This window comes from Euprymna scolopes, chromosome 5 (genome assembly GCF_053919585.1).
Source record: "Euprymna scolopes isolate OS-2025 chromosome 5, ASM5391958v1, whole genome shotgun sequence".
NCBI lineage: Eukaryota > Metazoa > Mollusca > Cephalopoda > Sepiida > Sepiolidae > Euprymna > Euprymna scolopes.
Genome location: NC_136486.1, coordinates 145,420,162 through 145,440,051, shown reverse-complemented (window position 1 = coordinate 145,440,051; position 19,890 = coordinate 145,420,162). Strand labels below are relative to the sequence as shown.

The window sequence follows — 19,890 nt, the reverse complement described above, 5'->3', positions numbered from 1 at the left end:
AACTGACAAAGTGATCTACGGGAAAATAAGGTTCTGCTTTTGTAAAATATTACACTATACAAACTACTACTAATAATAATACTTTCCTTCAGTGCTCGTTTTTATTTCGGCCAAGGCAATTTATTAGTTTGTTTGCTTGTTTTTGTGTAAAGCTAATCGTCCACATCGCTTGACCAATCGTTATCAAATGTGATAAGAATAACCGTCATTTTCTAACCTAAAACTAATTTAATTTTTGGATACCTAGGGCAAAAGGTCAATAGCAGAGTTATAAAAACAGTAGAAATTAATTCTTGGTGATAAATTCGATGATCTTCATTCATTTGTTAAAACCTATAAAGTTTCGCATCTTATACTAGTTTAATCTTAGCCGTAAAAAGTCCGCCCACAGACAAAATAATTACAATATGGAAAAATATAGCAGTGTCAGAAATCGCCATTAAAAATGTGTGATAAAACTTGAATAATTAGATTTACTATCTTTCGAAGCTGATAACTACTTGAAAAATGTAATTTAAACCCTATTTTTTTTCAATAAAAAGGGCAAAGAACAAATTTTTAAATAATAACAGGTTTAATAGCAAAATATGCAATATTTGTTTATTTAAAATCGGTTTTCTTTTAAAAAAATTTCAAGAAAATCAACGAATTTTAACTTACTTCGAATATAATAAATATATATAAATTCCAAAAAACCACTTACCTATAAAAATAATAATCAATGGGTACTTTCATTCTTCATCGTTAAGAATTTATCCATATTTATATTTTATATTTCATATCCTTTTTAAATAAAATACTTTTTTGAGCAAGGATTAAAAAAATACCGCGATATCAGATGTTCACGACTGAAATAAATGGAAGACAAACGTCTTCCTTTCTTCGAATTGAAAACTTCGGTGGCCTGTAAGCGCCAGAATTAATCTCCCTTTCTAATTCTGGCTGTAAACAAAAGTTAGTCAACATGGGCCATCGTCCTTGAAAAATGATCACATTTCACTTATCAATTTTTGCCGTTTAAAAAAATTCCACTCGGCCGATTTTCCATTTTTTAAATTCTCTTAAAGAAGTACATGAGTTTTTTAATTAATATATTTTATTTCTTCTTTATGGAGTGATATTTTTTAAATAAAATAAAACGTTGAATGAAGCAGAAAAAATTATTATAGGTATTCAATCTTTTCATGACAAAATTAAAAAAATGTGAGGTTTCACTTAAAAAAAAATAAACGTGGTTTTATAAAAAAGGGGTTTAAACTTTTGGCTTTACAGTTAAATTTGCACAAAACTATTCTTTTTTGTTTTAAATTAGATTACTTTATTTATTGACTCTTTATCTTCAATTTGTGATATATAAATCTGAGGTGAGAAAATTAATTATTTTCATTTTAATAGACATTTCAAAATGAGGAGGGGGTGAATTAAAAAAACAACGTTTGTCTAGAATATTATATTCAGTTTCTGGAAAGAGCATAAAATTTCGCATTAAACCTGCAAATATTGTAAAAATTGAATCAATAGAATAATTTTGATAGATTTTTAAAATGAAACATTTTAACTCGTAAAAGTCAATTCATTTTATTACGTAGAAAAAATGGCTGCATAAGCGCGCGCAGGCACTTTGTAAACACTGTTTGTTTTATTAAAAAAAAAAAAACAATATTTCTATTATTTTTCCAAAAACTTTAATAGTTTATTTTGGAAGTATATTCCATAAAGAAATTAAACAAACTACTTAATAAAAAAAGAAATTATGAGTTTTTTTTATATTTTATTCGCAGTTTTTTGTTAAGGGTGTCAAAAATTCCCAAAAGATTCTGACACACCTAGTGAAGATCTGTTTTTTTTTCTTCCAAATTTGAAATATGGATTTAATGCTTTTTGATGATAATTACACGCATACAAATTTCAATCTTAGATAACTAGTTTTTAAGTTATTCGAATTTCACATCGTATAACTTTGTGGATACTACATATAATATAGAGACGAAAAGACAATATACGGATTATGTCAGATTGTATATAGAGAAGAAAAAAACATATAAGTATTTTGTCAGATTGTATGCACTTTACGATTGATTTATGTTTTGTCCCCTCGGTTCCTGTCACTTTTTAGCATAAAATTGCAAAGATTTCTACTTAATAACATTACTACTACTACTACTACTACTACTACTACTACTCTGCATATCTCAAAAGTTACTTATTCTTTTTTAAACAACATTTACATTGAATGATACTGCAAACTAACGCAATTTTAACATTACAACAACAACAGCAGCAGCAACAACAACAACAACAACTACTACTACTACTACTACCCTGTAGACTTCAGAAGTTACTCATTCCTTCTAATTACATATTTCAACTTAATAAAGCTATTAGTATTTACCATTTCAAAATGCATTTATTCCTTTTTAATAATTGATTTATAAAACTTTCATTTTTGTATCTCTGTACGCAAATATTAAAAGCATACATCTTTAGCATATAAAAATTTAAAATATTCCATTTATTTCAAAGCATTAGACGAATGTAAAACTGGATTCTCTGTCTGGCGAAGACTATTCATTCGATTCTGAATGCATTTAATTTAAGTAATGAAATACTATTATTCATTTCGTAAAAATTAGCTAATCAGTAAATCTTTTTTTCTATGATTCCGTTCATTTTGAGTATCATTCACTGTGTTAACAACGATGTTTTCTTTTCTATTAAGTTTGATTCAAGCCAGAAGACATCGAACTTGTAGATACATATATTTTTAATTTTCTGTCTTTCAACTTTGTATCACTTGATATGGGGCAGCCAAACCAGCTGCCAACATTGTCCTGCTTTTTATTGAAACCAACTGAGAGCTCTTTTTAGTATCGTTGTTGTTCCCTTAAGTGCAATTGTCTGGATTTCTTTTGCACTTGGTTCACCAGGAATATTAGTTAGGGAGGACTTCATGTTCTTCTTCATAAACCCTATGACACCTGGAATAACTGGTATAATTGATATCTCCATAAGATTCCAGTTTCTTTTCCTATCATACATGAGATCTTGATATTTGGTCTGTTTCTCCCTTTCAGCTCTGTTCAGACCTCCATCATTACGGACACTCACTTCCACCAAGGTTGCAACTCTCTCTGCCTTATTCCTTATAACTGTCAGGTTTCACAGCAGCATTTTCAAGGTAGGTGGCTGTAGGGATTACATGGTCGTATCATTGTACACCTTTACGTGATGCTCAAGGCCACAGGCTGCTGAACACACTCCAGTCTATGGAGAGCATAACAAGTTGCAATTGTGTTCCGTGAACTAAAACTAACTGTAGCTTAAACGCTTTCATATGATTTCATGTGTAAGGAGATCTGTTCAATGGCACTGTTCACAAATCCAAGCACCACAGTTGGTTGGCAAGTTTTCATGGTTTCTATGCGCTTTCTTGAGTTTTGTTCGATCTACTATGTCTGCTTCGAAACGATTGGCGCCCTTGTAAACCTGCGCCCTCGTTTGCTTGGAATTAGATGCTCGGTGTCTTACTAGGTCAGCATCATCAGCATCCGGCATCTCTCTAACAAATTCACCAATAACGGGTTTGGGCTTGAAATCTCAGGTTGAACAAATTTAAAGCTGCTGGGAGTCTAATATAAGCACCAACGGTGGAAAGCATACGAGGGCAGATCTGTCAGATGAAGAGAACAATATTAGAGTAATTATATCACCTTGCTTCACTTTCTTATCAATGTGACGTTCGTTTTTCATGCAACTGATATAGCACGCTAGTTTTGAACTTCTTTGTAAAACAAGCGTACAGCCAAATTTTCAAGCACATTTCAAGATGCCGTCACGATTGACTGTCACAAGTGATTTGGTTAAATCCACAAACACCTGATAATGAGGACCAAGCTGTTCAATACATTTCTCTATAAGCTTATACAGCACATTCATTCGAGAAACAAATGACTTGCATATGAAGCGACATGTACTAGCTGATATGTATAGACAAGTCTGAATACGAGTATCTGTGGAAAAGAAGAAACAAATTTCTTCACTCTGTATTAAGCAGGCTCATGAAACCGAGAAAGCTGAATTTCGTCAAACTTTACTGGCCGCATGAGTTCTTATTTTAGATTTCATTTTTTGTTGTTTACTTATAATAATGTAATTTAGCATCGTATACTAGACGAAAATATAATTAAATGTCAAATCAAATATTTTTAAACGACCTAACACGTGGAAGTGGACAGTTTGAGAACCTCCATTAAACGTGGTCATAAATATTACGTCAGCAGATTCCCTTAAGTGATAACACAACAGATTTTGGGTTTGCGTTTCAACTATTGTTAAATGCTATGCACGAATCAGTTATAGTTAAAAGATGTCGTTTATGTAACCTGCACTTTTTTTCATTCGTTTGCATATTACACTTCCGTTAGTTATTTCCCATCGTGACAGTCGACCTGGCCCATTAGCCTTTAACCAAAATAGTTAAAAGATGTGAGAGTGTAAGTAAATATAATTCATACATGCAAAAAAGTAAGAAAGAGCGTGCTATATCAGTTTATAGAGAAAGGTAGAAAGAGAGATAGAAAGTGTAATTAGAAGAAAATGAGCTGGCATTAAGAGAAATAGTGGAAAATCAGAGAAGAAGGGCGAGAGGACTCGCTTTTTTTTTTCAATTTATAAAAATTTGATGATTGTCTAATTTGACTTAATTAAAAAGCAACTATAAGTCGTTGGGTCGTGTTCTCTTGAAAAGATTTGTTATATTAAAGATGTGAGCCGAAAATGCCGGTTTCAGGTGTAATTATCCAAATTGACAGAAAATAGGTGATAGGAGCAATACATTACCAACGAATATGTATTTATGAATATTTCATTCTATGATTATATTCTAATTAATTAGTTATTATTATACTCACTGGGAGTTTTTATGCAGGCGATCCTTAAATGATTCTCTTTGAGAATAACCGGTGGTGTTGCCTGGAGTCTGAGCGACAAGAAGTCTCCCTAAATTTCCAGTACTTTCTATCCCTTTAGGTTACCCTTGCAAACGAATTTGTGTTATCGCAAAAGCCGTTTACCATCGACTTTTCATTGGAAACGCCCATTAGTCTTCATTGGGATTTTGGTGGCAACAAGCCTCCCCAAGGTACCAGTTATCTTCGCACTCATTCAGTGCAAGTCTGGTTAGTGCATTCTCTCCTCGGCCTTTGCATTCTCTTTGATTCTTGGTAACTATTTGGTGTAGTGCTAATTGATATCGACTTCTAACTTATAATCACACAGCTTTGAGAGTCACCACTTATCAAGGTTAGAAAACCACTTGAGGATAAAGGTTAATGAATATAAGGTGAAAGTGTAATCGTTAATGATGTAAATTGGGTAGAATTTGATTATTTATGGTGACGACTCAACAAGAACTTGTTTACATTTGATATGAAGGCTAACATGTTGTATTCAACCGTGAAGCAGTACAGTGGAACACTGTTTTACATGCGGACCGTTCTTGGAAAAAAAGCTTTGTTCGTGGAATCTGCGTTTAGATTTAGGCACAATTAGTAAGTGGGGAAAATTGTTTATAGTGGTTGTAGCTAGTCGAGTCTTTTTGTGAAAGTTTGACAAAGGAGAACCATAGATCGGAGTTCAGTCGAGCACTTGCGATGAAAATGTATGAAAATTCAGAGATGCATATATATTCGATTATTCCATTATATTCTCACTTATTGCTCAAATAAGTGAGTATATAATATAAGCAAGTGAACATTTTGTTTCCTCTCACCAATTGACCTGCGTTATAATATGACACAATGAAAAAGCTTCCAAGCTTTCCAGCCTCCCATACTTTTATTGCCATCGGTGAAATTGCCCAGTTTTTAATCAAGCCGATTGATTGCCTGCTCTAGTTAAGGACCCTCTTTTCCCAGTTTACCGAGAGGAAGCTTCACATGCATATTCACAGTGATTCTTAGTCCAGAATATATTGTAGTCTACATTGCATTGTAAAGAATTTACTGTTTTATAAAAGTATTAATAAATAATGGTTTCACTTAAAGTTCAAAATGTAAAGGGCAAGTATCATGCTTCAATTTTGCTGTAAACAGAAACATTCATTTCATGGTGGCTTCTACATTAATAAAACTTGTGCACAACTGAGTCTGTATTTGCGATGAAGAAAACACACACAGCTCAGTGAGCGCACACTTTTAAAGGTTGACACTCAGCGCACGAAGATTGACAGCTTTTTACGCAATCGGGTGCCTAGTGAAAGGTCAACCTTTCCTGCAGACATCTAAATTTGGAAAAAAAGTGCGCTAAAACGTATATTTCCCTCAATCTGTCTTTTTCTCTCCTCTATGTCTCTCTTTCATTCCCTTTCCCTCTCTTTTAATGAAAAAAAAAAACAATTGAATTATAATTGTATTGTTTTAAACGGTTGAGGAGTTGGACTCCGTCGAAAGCGGAAGGAGAAGAGTTTTTGCGCCGGGCGTCGGTGACACGCGTCGGGTCTCAACAAGTCTTAACTAAATATCCTCCTTCATAGTTATGTGTTAAATAAAAGAATTATATTTTTTTTTATAAAAATGCCTTTCCTCGCTGTATTATCCAAACATTAGTTTTCAGCAACATAAAAGCGGCCCTTGTCATCAACGACGCAATAAAGACTTGGCGATGACAAGATGTGCCAGCTCGTTATAGCCGATGCTTATGATGTAAGGGATGTGCCTGTCGTTTGATATCATTTATTACCTTAGGAAGCTGGTTGCTGTAGCAACCAGAGGTTTGCAACAGGTGAAGAACATTATGAAGTTCTAAAGGGCCACATCCTAGTCACGGATGCACCAAATGTAACCCGACGAAGACTCCGAAGTGTTCACCTGTACTGTAAGCGATTCCGATTTCGGAACACCCAAGAAAGTTAAATAGCGTGCGATATGTTTTCTCATCACGGCTCACGACGCTGTTATTTCCTCTTTTTTTCTTTCTGTTTTTTGGATAGTAGTTTTCTATTTCTTTTTTTCTTTCTATTTTTGGCTAGTAGTTTTCTATTTCTTTTTTTTCTATTTTTGGTTAGTAGTTTTCTATTTCTTTTTTTCTTTCTGTTTTTGGCTAGTAGTTTTCTATTTCTTTTTTCTTTCTGTTTTTGGCTAGTAGCTTTCTATTTCTTTTTTCTTTCTGTTTTTGGCTAGTAGTTTTCTATTTCTTTTTTTTTCTATTTTTGGCTAGTAGTTTTCTATTTCTTTTTTTCTTTCTGTTTTTGGCTAGTAGTTTTCTATTTCTTTTTTCTTTCTGTTTTTGGCTAGTAGTTTTCTATTTCTTTTTTCTTTCTGTTTTTGGCTAGTAGTTTTCTATTTCTTTTTTCTTTCTGTTTTTGGCTAGTAGCTTTCTATTTCTTTTTTCTTTCTGTTTTTGGCTAGTAGTTTTCTATTTCTTTTTTCTTTCTGTTTTTGGCTAGTAGTTTTCTATTTCTTTTTTTCTTTCTGTTTTTGGCTAGTAGTTTTCTATTTCTTTTTTTCTTTCTGTTTTTGGCTAGTAGTTTTCTATTTCTTTTTTTCTTTCTGTTTTTGGCTAGTAGTTTTCTATTTCTTTTTTCTTTCTGTTTTTGACTAATAGTTTTCTATTTCTTTTTTCTTTCTGTTTTTGGTTAGTAGTTTTCTATTTCTTTTTTCTTTCTGTTTTTGGCTAGTAGTTTTCTATTTCTTTCTTTCTTTCTGTTTTTGGCTAGTAGTTTTCTATTTCTTTTTTCTTTCTGTTTTTGGCTAGTAGCTTTCTATTTCTTTTTTCTTTCTGTTTTTGGCTAGTAGTTTTCTATTTCTTTTTTTCTTTCTGTTTTTGGCTAGTAGTTTTCTATTTCTTTTTTCTTTCTGTTTTTGGCTAGTAGTTTTCTATTTCTTTTTTTCTTTCTGTTTTTGGCTAGTAGTTTTCTATTTCTTTTTTCTTTCTGTTTTTAGCTAGTAGTTTTCTATTTCTTTTTTTCTTTCTGTTTTTGGTTAGTAGTTTTCTATTTCTTTTTTCTTTCTGTTTTTAGCTAGTAGTTTTCTATTTCTTTTTTATTTCCTTCTATTTAAATCGTACGTATTAATGTCTTGTATTATTTTAACTTAAGCGCAAAATCATAAAAATCTCTTTTCTTTCTGATGCTTAATTCATCTCTTAAATAAAGTCAATTACCATCAGTACCGTCGTTTCGCTTTCCCGAAGGATCGGTTGATTGATGTACTTCTTTCTACTTTTAGTTAACTGTCTTTCCACTTTTATTTATTGTTAAATTGCCCCAGCGACCGCCTATTTATCTGCGATCTAAAATTCAATTACCATCAGTGCCGTCAGTTTTCATCCCAAACAATGTGTTGATCACATTTACGTTATTAATGACAACCTGGAAGAGTGTTTGGCTACAAAAATATCTAAAAAGTGGAGAACGACATATCCTTATCTGGATTCCTTATATATATATATATATATATATATATATATATATATATATATATGACTTTTGGAATGTTCCTTCATGTGTATTTTACATGTATATGTGTGTGTGTACGTATGCATAGGCATATGTATGTATGTGCGTATTTGTGTGGCTCTACGTGATTATGGTTGCATGTGTGTGCACATGCATGCGTATGTTGGCGTACATCTGTATGTACGTATGTGTTTATTGTCATGTGTATGTGGGGCGGAGAGGGCTCCCATAAGCCGTAGTGAAGTCAACCCCTCTAGGAGAAGCAAATCTTAGATAAAAAAAACATAAAGCGGGAGACCAGTACCCGCATTAAGTTGGTCTGCAGTTTCACTTGTTGCTGGCTATCCTGCTCTTGCTTTTTGCTGGATGTCAACATTTTGAACCGAGAGAGAGATTTAGCTGTCGTACAAAGCAAAAACTGTAACATCATCTGTGTATAGATACTCACTCAGCCATAGAAAAGTTGTGAAGCGTGTAGGCCTGAAATGCTGGAAGCATGTAATAATTGATCTGCCATCATTATATGTATATATGTATGTATAGGTGTATGTAGGTTCATGTACAGGTGTATGTATATGTGTGTATATTTATGTGTATATGTTTGTATATGTGTATATGTATGTATATATGTATGTGTGTGTATGTATGTATATACGTATATATAGTGTTTGTATGTACGTGTATATATGCATGTGTGTGTATGTGCATATATGCACGTGTGTGTATGTGTATATATGCATGTGTGTATGTATGTATATTGATGCATGTATATGTGTATGTATGTGCATGTTTGTGTACGAGTGCATATTCATGTATGTGTATGCATATGTAGGTAAGTGTATGCATGTATATGTACACATGTGTACATATGTGTATATGTATGTATATGTGTGTATGTATTTGTATATGTGTGTGTATTTATATGTATGTACATGTGTATGTATGCGTGTGTATGTCTATGTATGTATGTATGTGTATTATGCATTGTGTATGTATATATGTGTGTATGTTTACAGATATGTATGTGTGTATGTGTATGTATGTATATTTGGCTTTATATATATATATATATATATATATTTGTATACCATTGACCGTCTTGTGTATGTTTATGTATGTATATGTATATGTATTATGTATTATGTATTGTGTATGTATGCATATATGTATGTTATATGTATGTGTGTATGTGTATATATGTGTATAAATGTATGTATGCGTGCATGTAAATATATGTATGTATACTAATGACCGTCTTCAGTGTCACGTCTGGTTTAGCGTGTGAATTTTGCCGGCAGGACTAAAGTCATTTTCGGCTCATGGACTTTCAATGCCCGAGAGAGTGGCACTCGTCTGAAATATACCTATACCTCAGTTTAAATATCTCCAAATTCTTTTCAACATTTTTTGCAATTTAATTTCCAAAAGTATATTTTTCTGCATTATCTCATCTAATATCGAGCCTAATAACCGTCTATTTGTCAGTTTAAACGCTTTTAATTCATTGTTAAGATGAAACAACATCAGAGTTTATCTAGAATATATTCTTTATTTTTATTATTATTTTCTCTTTCGAGAGTAGTTTGAAGACTTCTACTTCATCGTTAAGAACAAAATAACATTAAAACACACACGACAACACGTTTTGTTTCTAAATCAGGAAAATCAGTATAAAGGCTTTCAAATTTTCGTTAAGAAGAAAATAGCATCAGCACATACGAGAACATTTTTTCTCAAAACCAGAATAATCATTTTAAATACTTGCAAGTTATTGTCAAGCGCAAGTTAACATCAAGTCATGTAAACGCGCAACGACATATCAACCACAACATCATATCAGTCACAGATTCTCGCCTCCTGCTTTTTCAACCAATTGCTCCCCAGTCTCAACATCCCCATACTTGGACAGAGGCGGTCTCGATTCATTTAATGCGATCTGCTAACTCGATCTAGGGTTCGAAGGCCTTTTCTCCCAGTTTTACTCTGGTTTCGGCATTCTGCTCTGGATCATACACAAAGTGCGCAGCAGGATTTTACTGACCATTCGGGACCGTTTAGCACGTTGGCGACCTTACACAACATCATCTGCGGCCAAGTAAAAATCTAGGGCCTCCTGGAATTTCAGCGGACTACCCTGGGCGACATCTGTCCTAAAGTTTCCGTCTACCAACACATCTCCAAGCATATCTGCTAATAGTGTGGACGCTTCCACTGTTTCTCACCGACTTTATTTGGAATCTGAACAGCTCTTTGCCGGCGTCTACAGCGACCCTCTCATCAGAGTTTCTATTCGCTAGTGATGACCGTAGCTGCCTCCAGGACAACCAAGTGTTCTCCTGAACTTTCCATTCGATACCAGTCCGTCCGCAGCCTCATACGGCTCCAAAACAATCTGCCTCTCACTGACCGCCTGCGACCATCCATCCGACTCTCTCAGATCACTATCGACAACCTCTGTTCTCCCATGAGCACTCATTCTCAATCTATTCAATCACTAATTAACAACAGACATTACACGTCAAATTCAGCCCCCTCTTACTTTTAAAAATATGACTCGATCTTAAAAATTGTAATTACAAACACCAATTTTCTTTTTTTAAAACATAACTGATGCCATTTGGTAGTTTAAGGCATCAAATATACTTCACTTTAAAATACAGTTCATGCTGATCGGTAGTTTAACAAAACGATAACTTTTCTTCACCCTAAAATATGACTCCTGTCAATCGATAGTTATATACACATTTTTTCTTCAAGACAAAAAAGCGTTAAGTATTCTTCACTTTAAAATATGACTCCTCTCACCCAGTAGCCTCTCTTTCAATTAATTACCGACTCTCTCTCTCTTTCACCATTATTATTCGCCTACAAAAGTCTACACCAACGACAACGGTAATAATAGTTCAAGTCAAAAGAGAAAATTACCTCACCGTCTATCGTGGGTTGTACACAATTTCCCAGATGAAATCCTGCGTGACTGACGCCAACTATAACAGGATCCATCTGGTGTACTGCAACATTCTGATTGGTGACGGTCACCAAATGTGGCCAAAGTTCATGATCGTTCACAACTCAGGGTGAATCCTGGTTATACGGCAACCAAATGTAACACGGTGAAACTCAGAAGTCAATTCTTAATTAGACGATAGGAAATATAGCAGGTTAAATCTGTTATGGCGTTCCAAAGGGTCACGCCCTGGTCATGAAAGCACCAAATGTAACCAATGAAGACTCCAAAGTGTTCACCGGTACGTAAATATAGTTCTAGGTGGTTTCGATTTCAGAAAGTTAAGTGGTGTGGTCTTGATGACCTATACGATGGTGGAGTTCGATGCACGATTCCTGTTATTCTAACTTGACTAGTGATCAGAAGGTAAATGAAAAAATAAAAAAAAAAGTAGGAGAAAAATAAACAAAGGAAACAACTCAAAGTCCTCAGGTAAATGAAAGTGCCTCTCCTATTTTTTCTACGTTTGCATTTTGTTCTTTTACCTACGGACCACTGGTGAAGTGAGGAATAACAGGAATCACGTATCAAACCCTGCCATCGTATAGGCGATCAAAGCCACAGTTTGGAACTGACGTCAATTTTTTTTTCTGTTTGCTGTATCCTGAAGAAATTAACTGAAATAAACGGTGTTCGTGTGGTATTTGAGTCACGAATTCCGTAGGCAACGAATAAGATAAAACTCCAGTCGTCAGTCCTTGTTTTGATAAAGATTAATTATTTAATACTCCTGACTACAATATTTGTTATTATACAGTAAATTTAAATGAAAAAAATATGTGCAAGTTTCATTTTTTCAACAATGCAGAGATTTACAGTAGCGTAAATGGTTCGCTCAGAAAAAAAAAATTGTGACGAACGATTGTTCCTTTTTCCTTTCTCTCTCTCTCTCTCTCTCTCTCTCTCTCTCTCTCTGTCAGTTAGCATGGTGGTGTAGCATGGGTAGAGGAGTGATTCAAACTCAACTTCCTACAAAAAAACTTCTCTCAATTCCTCAAGACTGTCTCCCGCACACCTTCTTATGGTGAGGTAGCGGGGAAAGTCTGACGAGGTCTGAGGTTTCCTTTCAGCCAAGCAAGTTTCGCATTACCAAAATTGAATTCGACAAATTTGATAAAATCACTTGTGCATATAAATTAAATAATTTTCCATCAACGGTTTTTCACACGGAGAAACATTGGGATTGACTCTCGGTCAACTAATTCTAAAGTTAAGATAAAACAATCGTGAATACTACTATATTCAATGCAATGGGTTCCCTCACAGAACAATATTATTATTAAATAGTATTATCAATACCTGACTCTGCTCAGCTGAAGTTGTTTTTCCTTATTTTGATTTGAGTCAGCAATCAGACAAATGAAATCAGCAAGGCGATCGGGATGTGCCCGGGATTACCCACATAATAAAAGCTCTAACTCAGCTTTATTTTAATCTTTATTAATGCAAATTTCGACCATCACAGATGGTTGAGTCACACGGTTCTCAACCAAGTAATTTCCCCCGGGTGAACGATCATGCCAGAATATTATACGGGGTAGCCCATAAGTCACTTTACATTTTAAAAATCCAATAACTTTTTTCTATTAATATATTTTAATTTCTCTTTTCAGAATTATAAAATAGAATCTTTGGAAACTTTTTGTATAGATAAGCTTATGCCAGAACAACAAGTGAGCATAATTGAATTTCACTTTGAAAATGGACGGTCAATTGTTGCAATGCAAAGATCTTATATGCGTCATTTCAATGTTCAATATCCTCTTAAAAGATATGCTATTGAATTTGTTCAACCTCAGTTAGTAAACATGCCAGGTATTGGTTGCAAACAAAATGGAGCAACTGCACATACAACTAGAGCAACAATGCAGTTTTTAATTGTGATGTTTAAGATCGAAAAATCTCTGTAAATTTCGATTTTGAATGGCCTCCACGTTCATCTAATTTGACAGAACTATACTTTTGGCTTTGCGGATATCGTAAAGACAAAATGTATGCAAATAAACCTCGAAGAATCCAAGAACTTAAGGCAAACATACGCAGGAAATTCTTTCCCTACAACTTCCGATGTTAAGAACTGTCATAAAGAATAGCTTAGAAAGAGCTCGACTTTGCAAAGCCAAGAATGGAAGCTTCTTAAGAGACATTATCTTTCGTAATTAAGTCAGAACAAATTTTCACACTATAAACTGTGTAATAAAAAAAGAATTAATTAAGAAAAGTTATTTGATTTTCAAACTGTAAAGTGACTTATGGGCCATCCTATATAATTGCTGTGATCGGTAGGTTTTATCTGATTAAAATTAATCTAACTTGGTAGAATACCTAGCACAATGCAGTTACTATAAGCAAAATATATTATAGAAAATACATCATTCATCATATATGCCATAACAAGGAGAGCTTATATGGGTCGCAAATACTGTGTTATTTGGAATATGGAGTTAGGGTATACTTGTAAGGAATGTAGTCTCATGCTAGAGAAACCTACATCGCAGTGCATACCTATCCGAAGTTAGCCTGGTTCGATGAATTATCAAGCCAGAGAAAACTTGGACACTTAAAGATAGTGTATAGTAAGCATGTATGCGTGTAAATTATTTAAAAAATCTTTTCGTACTTTCTAAGTTTACGATCCAATCTCTGGCAATTTCGCGTCGGCATCTTCCGGCAGGCTACGTAAGCAGTCATAAAATCCTAACGTGAAAACAAGATGATAAATTCCAAACGCAACGCTCCATCTTTATCATGTTAAGAATGTCTATTTAGAAAGCTAATCTTAACATAAGGTAAGAGGTGATTTCATTTATTTATTTTTTTTTTTACATTTTCGGTTTAAAAATCCCTGATTTAATAAATTTAACGCTTTCATGAAACCTTGTCTTCTGACAGGTGATATGTGCTCAGATGTGTTTTAAGCATGACTCTACGTTTGTCATATATAAACAAACGTATATCACCATAAAAGTGTTTGTAAATATTTGCTAATTGTTCCTTTTCAATGCAAATACTTCTTCAAGATCGTGATCCAGATCGCGATTCCAGCATAGAGAACAAATCAAGGTTTTTGACCGGTGTTCTAATAACCACATTCGTTTCGACTGTTTCAATGTTAATTGTTCTTTGTTCGCCCTGTGTTTATAAGAGCTACAAGACTTGATGTTAATAAAATTTAGTCTAGGGTTGTCATACGTGATCGGTTCTATCCGCAAGCTGGGAACAAGAACAAAATAAACGGGAGCAATAATTAATATTTATTGAAACTCAGGTGTTTAATAATAATACAGATAAACGAAAACGTTCTGTTGATTTTTTGTGAGACGAAAACAAAGCTAGGGATCTGCTTGATACTATGACTTGTTTGAAGAAAGATAGAAGTTTTATTTTGTGCTTTCATAGTTGATTTTCAAAGATAACCGTCTTTCTCTTTTTACATTACTATTTACTCGTCCCCTAATTCGAGACATGTGGCAGCAGATATGAAAAAATATAAGGATCTTTATGCAGTTTACAATTAATATCTCACAAGTAAGACACGTCATCGTGTCACAGGCATGGAATTAGGTTGGACATTAATACTATAATAAATATAAACCTATAAAACTATAAAAAATGATCTCGTTGACATATATTCCGACGTAATAGCCACTCCCCTATCGCGCTAGTTTGCCAATGCGCGTTTTTATATCAAACTTAAAAAAATTGCAGCCGAGTAATAAATAGCGTTTTTTTGTACAAAATACACAAAATCAATATTAGAGATTGGCATTGCATGTTAGATGTAATAATCGTATAAATAAAAGATATCCAATCCGATCCGTTCCCATCGTTGTTCTTGGACCACAATAAACCTTTTAAGAAGAAAACAAAAAATACCAACAATAAATATTTCACTTATTTCAGTCATTGATTCATATATCACGTGAAAACTACATAACAATGTTTTTTTCTGTGAGTTATTAATGAGACGAATCTATAAGAGGAGTGAAACGAATAGTTCAGTTGCAGTAACTACGCAGTTAGCATTACATGTGTACGCTCTGATGGCTATCATGTCCTGCAAGTATACGTCTTGGAAATTTGTTCGACATCTGATCTTTTTCACGCTTTTCAATTTTGCTTCTTCGGTTTTGTGCTGGACACATCAGGAAGAATCAGACTTTCGAAAAATGCTCTTGAAAAATTATGATAAAAAACTCATACCATTAAAGAACATGCGAGACAAAATGAAAGTGAATGCAGAACTTAAAATTGGCACGGCCGGGGATTTCGATATCGTGAATGGCTATATGACAGTGCGAACTTATCTAAACTTAACCTGGTGCGACGAATTCCTGTCTTGGAACACATCTCTGAACCACATAATGAATATCACTATTGGAGAGGAAATGATATGGCACCCAGGAATAAGGATTTATAAAACCGTGACCGAAACTCATATAAATTCACTTCCAGAACTGTTCCTAAATAATGATGGGTGCGTTCAGAAGTATATTCCATTGTATTTTAAAAGCGGTTGTCAAGTAAACGCATATGGTTTTCCATTTGATGAGCATTGGTGTCACGCCAACATTTTTTTCAGCGAATACGATGCAACAAGAGTAATTCTTAAAAGAATAATTTGCATTGAAGTATGGAATCTTAGCAGAACGAATTGGCATATTCAGCACGAGTGCTCAATTGAAACGCGTGCATATAGCGAAGGGATTATAAAATTAAAACTTACCCGTAAGATTCAGCCAAATTCTTTATCCTATTTGCTACCACCGATCATTTTTCTTCTCTTGAATATGATGGTCGGACAATTACCACTTCAAAGTGGAGAAAAGGTTTCGTTTGCCACAACAATCTTCCTCGCAAACATTGTCTATCTAGGAAATATTAAGAAGATACTACCAAAAGAACCTACTGATGTACCATTAATATTCTGGTGCCATTTACTTTTAACATGTCTCAGCGGAATATCAGTTATCGCCAGCATCGTCGCCTCTAAGAGATTCTTTAAAATGCAACTTCTGGAACCAATTGCGCCGATTAAAGTAAATCCAGAAATTCCCAAAATTGAACATGAAAACCGTACAGGAAAAATCATGTCTGAAGAGGAAATTCCTGCAGGATATCACTCATCTCGAATGAATTTGAAAGTTATGAATTTGACCAGTCGCTGTAATGTTGAAGTGTTGATGTTTAATTTAATCTTTCTTGTATCAGTTATTTTTGGGATTGTATTCTTGGGTTTATTTTTACAAACGATTTCGAGTCGTTATATCTAATTGACGATAAATATATCAGATATTTTATGACATCCGTTTTTCGTTGTAAAAGCAAATAGTTTGTATTTTTATCGTCTTTTTGATTCGTGTTTATAATTTAGTTAAATTATGAACCGATCTATATACAAATATGTAATGTATAACTAGAGATAGGCGTAGATTTCTACATATTCCATAAATTAATATATCCTCCACTATATAATAAATATTAATATGTAATTGTTTGTAAATATATATCCGCCAATTTACAGGATAGCATGTCTGATGAAATATATTTAATAATCAAATGTACTTTTTCGTATGTTTTCGTATTTCTTCGTATTTTTTCGTACTTTTAAGCATTTTTTAATGTATTCTTTCTATTTGTACGATTTGTACTTTAGATTAATTATAAACCCATCTACATGCAACTCTGTGATGCATCCATAGTGTTATGCATGTATATCACATATTGTTCACTCTATTAATATATCCTTTACTCTATGATGAATATGAATGCGTACTTATTTGTAAATATATATCCGTCGCGTCACACTAACGCATACTCGTTATTTAAATCAGCAGCGATTGACCACCGTGAATTTCGTTTTTAGTCACTAATATTTTTCATCTTTTTAACACATTTCTGACATTCTAAATTATTTTTAATATCTCATTTAACGAATTTAACGAAAATATAATTATTGAAGGAAATTAAAAAATAAAATACAATGTTCAGGTTAATGATTTTTTTAGTTTTAACATCATCAATAAATGACTCCTTTTTGTAGTCAACTTACGATAGTTCCAAACTGTCCCATAGAAATATAAAAGCATTGCAAAAATGTGCTAGAAAACAAATAGAAAATTCAGCAACACTTATCACGTGAAATGAACTTGGAAAGAAATCCTTCACTCTAATAAAAGGTTAAAAGTTGTTTTCTATTCTTTAGGTAATCAGAACTTATAAAAATTTATATATTAAAAATTAAATAATTGCTATTATTATTTAAGATTATATTGATATTCGAGCAAACATTTTATACGGAAGGTGTACAACTTCCAATCATATTCAGGGTGTTCCAAAAGTCATGGACACATTTCAAGTTCTAATATCAGCTTAACCATGAATAGTAGTAAGATAAGAGTGGCGCCATTTAAAAGTTAGAGGCATTAAGTTTTTTGTATGGTTATTGATTTTGTCATTTCGTTTCATATCCAGTAATGGCGTTTACTCAACCAGAAAAATACGAATCGTGGACACTTGTTCGACGTGCATTTCGCAAAACAGATCTCACACCCTGCGATTTTTTTTGTGGGAGTTTGTGAAACGACTGGTCTCATTCCAAAAAACGTGGATGATATGAACGCCCGAATAACAAAAGCTGTTGCAACCGTTGACAACACAATGTTGGGACGCGTTTGGCAAGAATTGGACTATCGGCTTGATGTGTGTCGTGTGACCAATGCCGGTCACATTGAACATCTTTGAACATTTCATGAAGGACTTGAGATACTTAATGACAAAATGTGGCCAAAACGTTTGGAACACTTTTTAATTACTTGTGTGGTGTATAAGGTACTTATTTTTTTTAAAATTAATTTTTACTCCAATATAAATTTGTATGCTAACATATCACAGAATTATTCTTAAGATGTAATGTTTTAATACTCTTATTATTATATAATCCTCCTTTATCTATACTCCTAAAACTTTGTTTTTTTGTGTATTGATATACATATTAAAAACCCTTTTTTCTATTTTTTGTAAAAAGAAAATACAATTTTGGTATATACGGTTCGCGGAATTGCATTCCCTTGCAAAAGATCTAGCTTTTTAAAAAAAAAAAAAAATCTAAATAGCAATCAATTAATTTCATATTTTATTTATGATTTTTAAACATTAGTTCTATTCTGTCTTGTATATTTCCTTTGGGGTTTTAATATACTATTCGTTTGTTTTTCAAAATTGGAATGTAAAAATATGGCATCAAGTTCTCGGTGGAGTCCAAATCTGAACATTTTATCAACCTTACTTTCGGCTACTTCATCGTCGTTTTCACTATTAGCTTGGAATCAATATTCTGTCAAAGAATTCAATCCGCTCGCATCACAAGACATTTACGATTCAAACAAGTGTATGGAATTCTTTTGATATTTACTATAAATTGCACAGAAGGAACAGCCCGAAATGATGACATCACCAAATTTGACAGTTCGTACAGTGTTATTTGGTAAGCATAAGTCCTCAATTTTCTCTCGCAAATATTTTCCATATTTTCACTGACAAATTTCTTGTTCGCTTGTGCATAAAACTATTTTGTGATACAAACTTTCTTTATTCTTTTATTCTATTACTATTTTCAACCTAGCAGATGTGTCTTGTTACAACAGAAGTGGAGCTTTCTATTTCACAAATTATGATAAGGTGCCTTGTTGATGTTTTTACTGACACCTGAAAGTATCCTGTACCTCTATGACCACCATTCGCCCATGTATGTAGTATTGTTGTCACATTTGGGCTGCTGCATCTGCTACTAGTCTGTCGCCCCTAGACAAGGTTAAAAAAAGAGTTGCCAATCTGATAGGCCCTGAACTGGCATCTAAACTTCAGCCTCTGTCCCATCGACGAAACGTTGCATCCCTCTGCCTGTTCTACAAGTATTTTAATGGTGAATGATCTGACGAACTGCAGACACTTGTGCCCCCACAACGTAGACACCTTCGACAAACCCGACAGGCAGCTAAATCCCACCCCTACACAGTAGAGATCCCTAGATGTAAAAGATCTTTCTACTCCAGTAGTTTCTTCCCCAGAACCGCTAGACTCTGGAATTCCATTCCAGGTTTCTGCTTCCCTAACTGTACTGAGACGCAGAAGTTCAAGTGCAACGTGAACCGACATCTCGCTGCCCAAATCCCAACATAGTGCCCCAGTAGTTGCTGCCCCTGATAGTAGCCCCCTACACCAAAGTGGCAATGCGCCTTGTTTGGGGTGAAAATGTAAAAAAAAAAGAAGTTATATAACTATATAACAAGTGTAATTTTTAATTTTTCAGCATGTTAATCGGCTTATGCAAGTTATAAGTCTACGATATGTTTAACTTATTTACATAGAAATATGAACTACATTTTTCATATAAAACTCTCAAAGCTTCTTTTAGTGATATTTATAC

The 19,890-nt window shown here is 33.7% G+C and overlaps 1 protein-coding gene across 1 annotated transcript; it reads left to right on the top strand.

Annotated features, from left to right (window-relative positions):
* The first annotated feature begins 15,505 nt into the window (after positions 1-15,505).
* On the top strand, positions 15,506-16,735 carry LOC145276647 (chemotactile receptor for bitter tastants 1-like). The gene has a single exon (XM_080127838.1). The coding sequence runs from the start codon at positions 15,506-15,508 to the stop codon at positions 16,733-16,735; it is 1,230 nt and encodes a 409-aa protein (XP_079983964.1).
* The last annotated feature ends 3,155 nt before the right edge of the window (positions 16,736-19,890 follow it).

Excerpts from the sequence above, each read along its gene's own strand:
- LOC145276647 (XM_080127838.1), top strand. The coding sequence starts at position 15,506 with ATGGCTATCATGTCCTGCAAGTATACGTCTTGGAAATTTGTTCGACAT.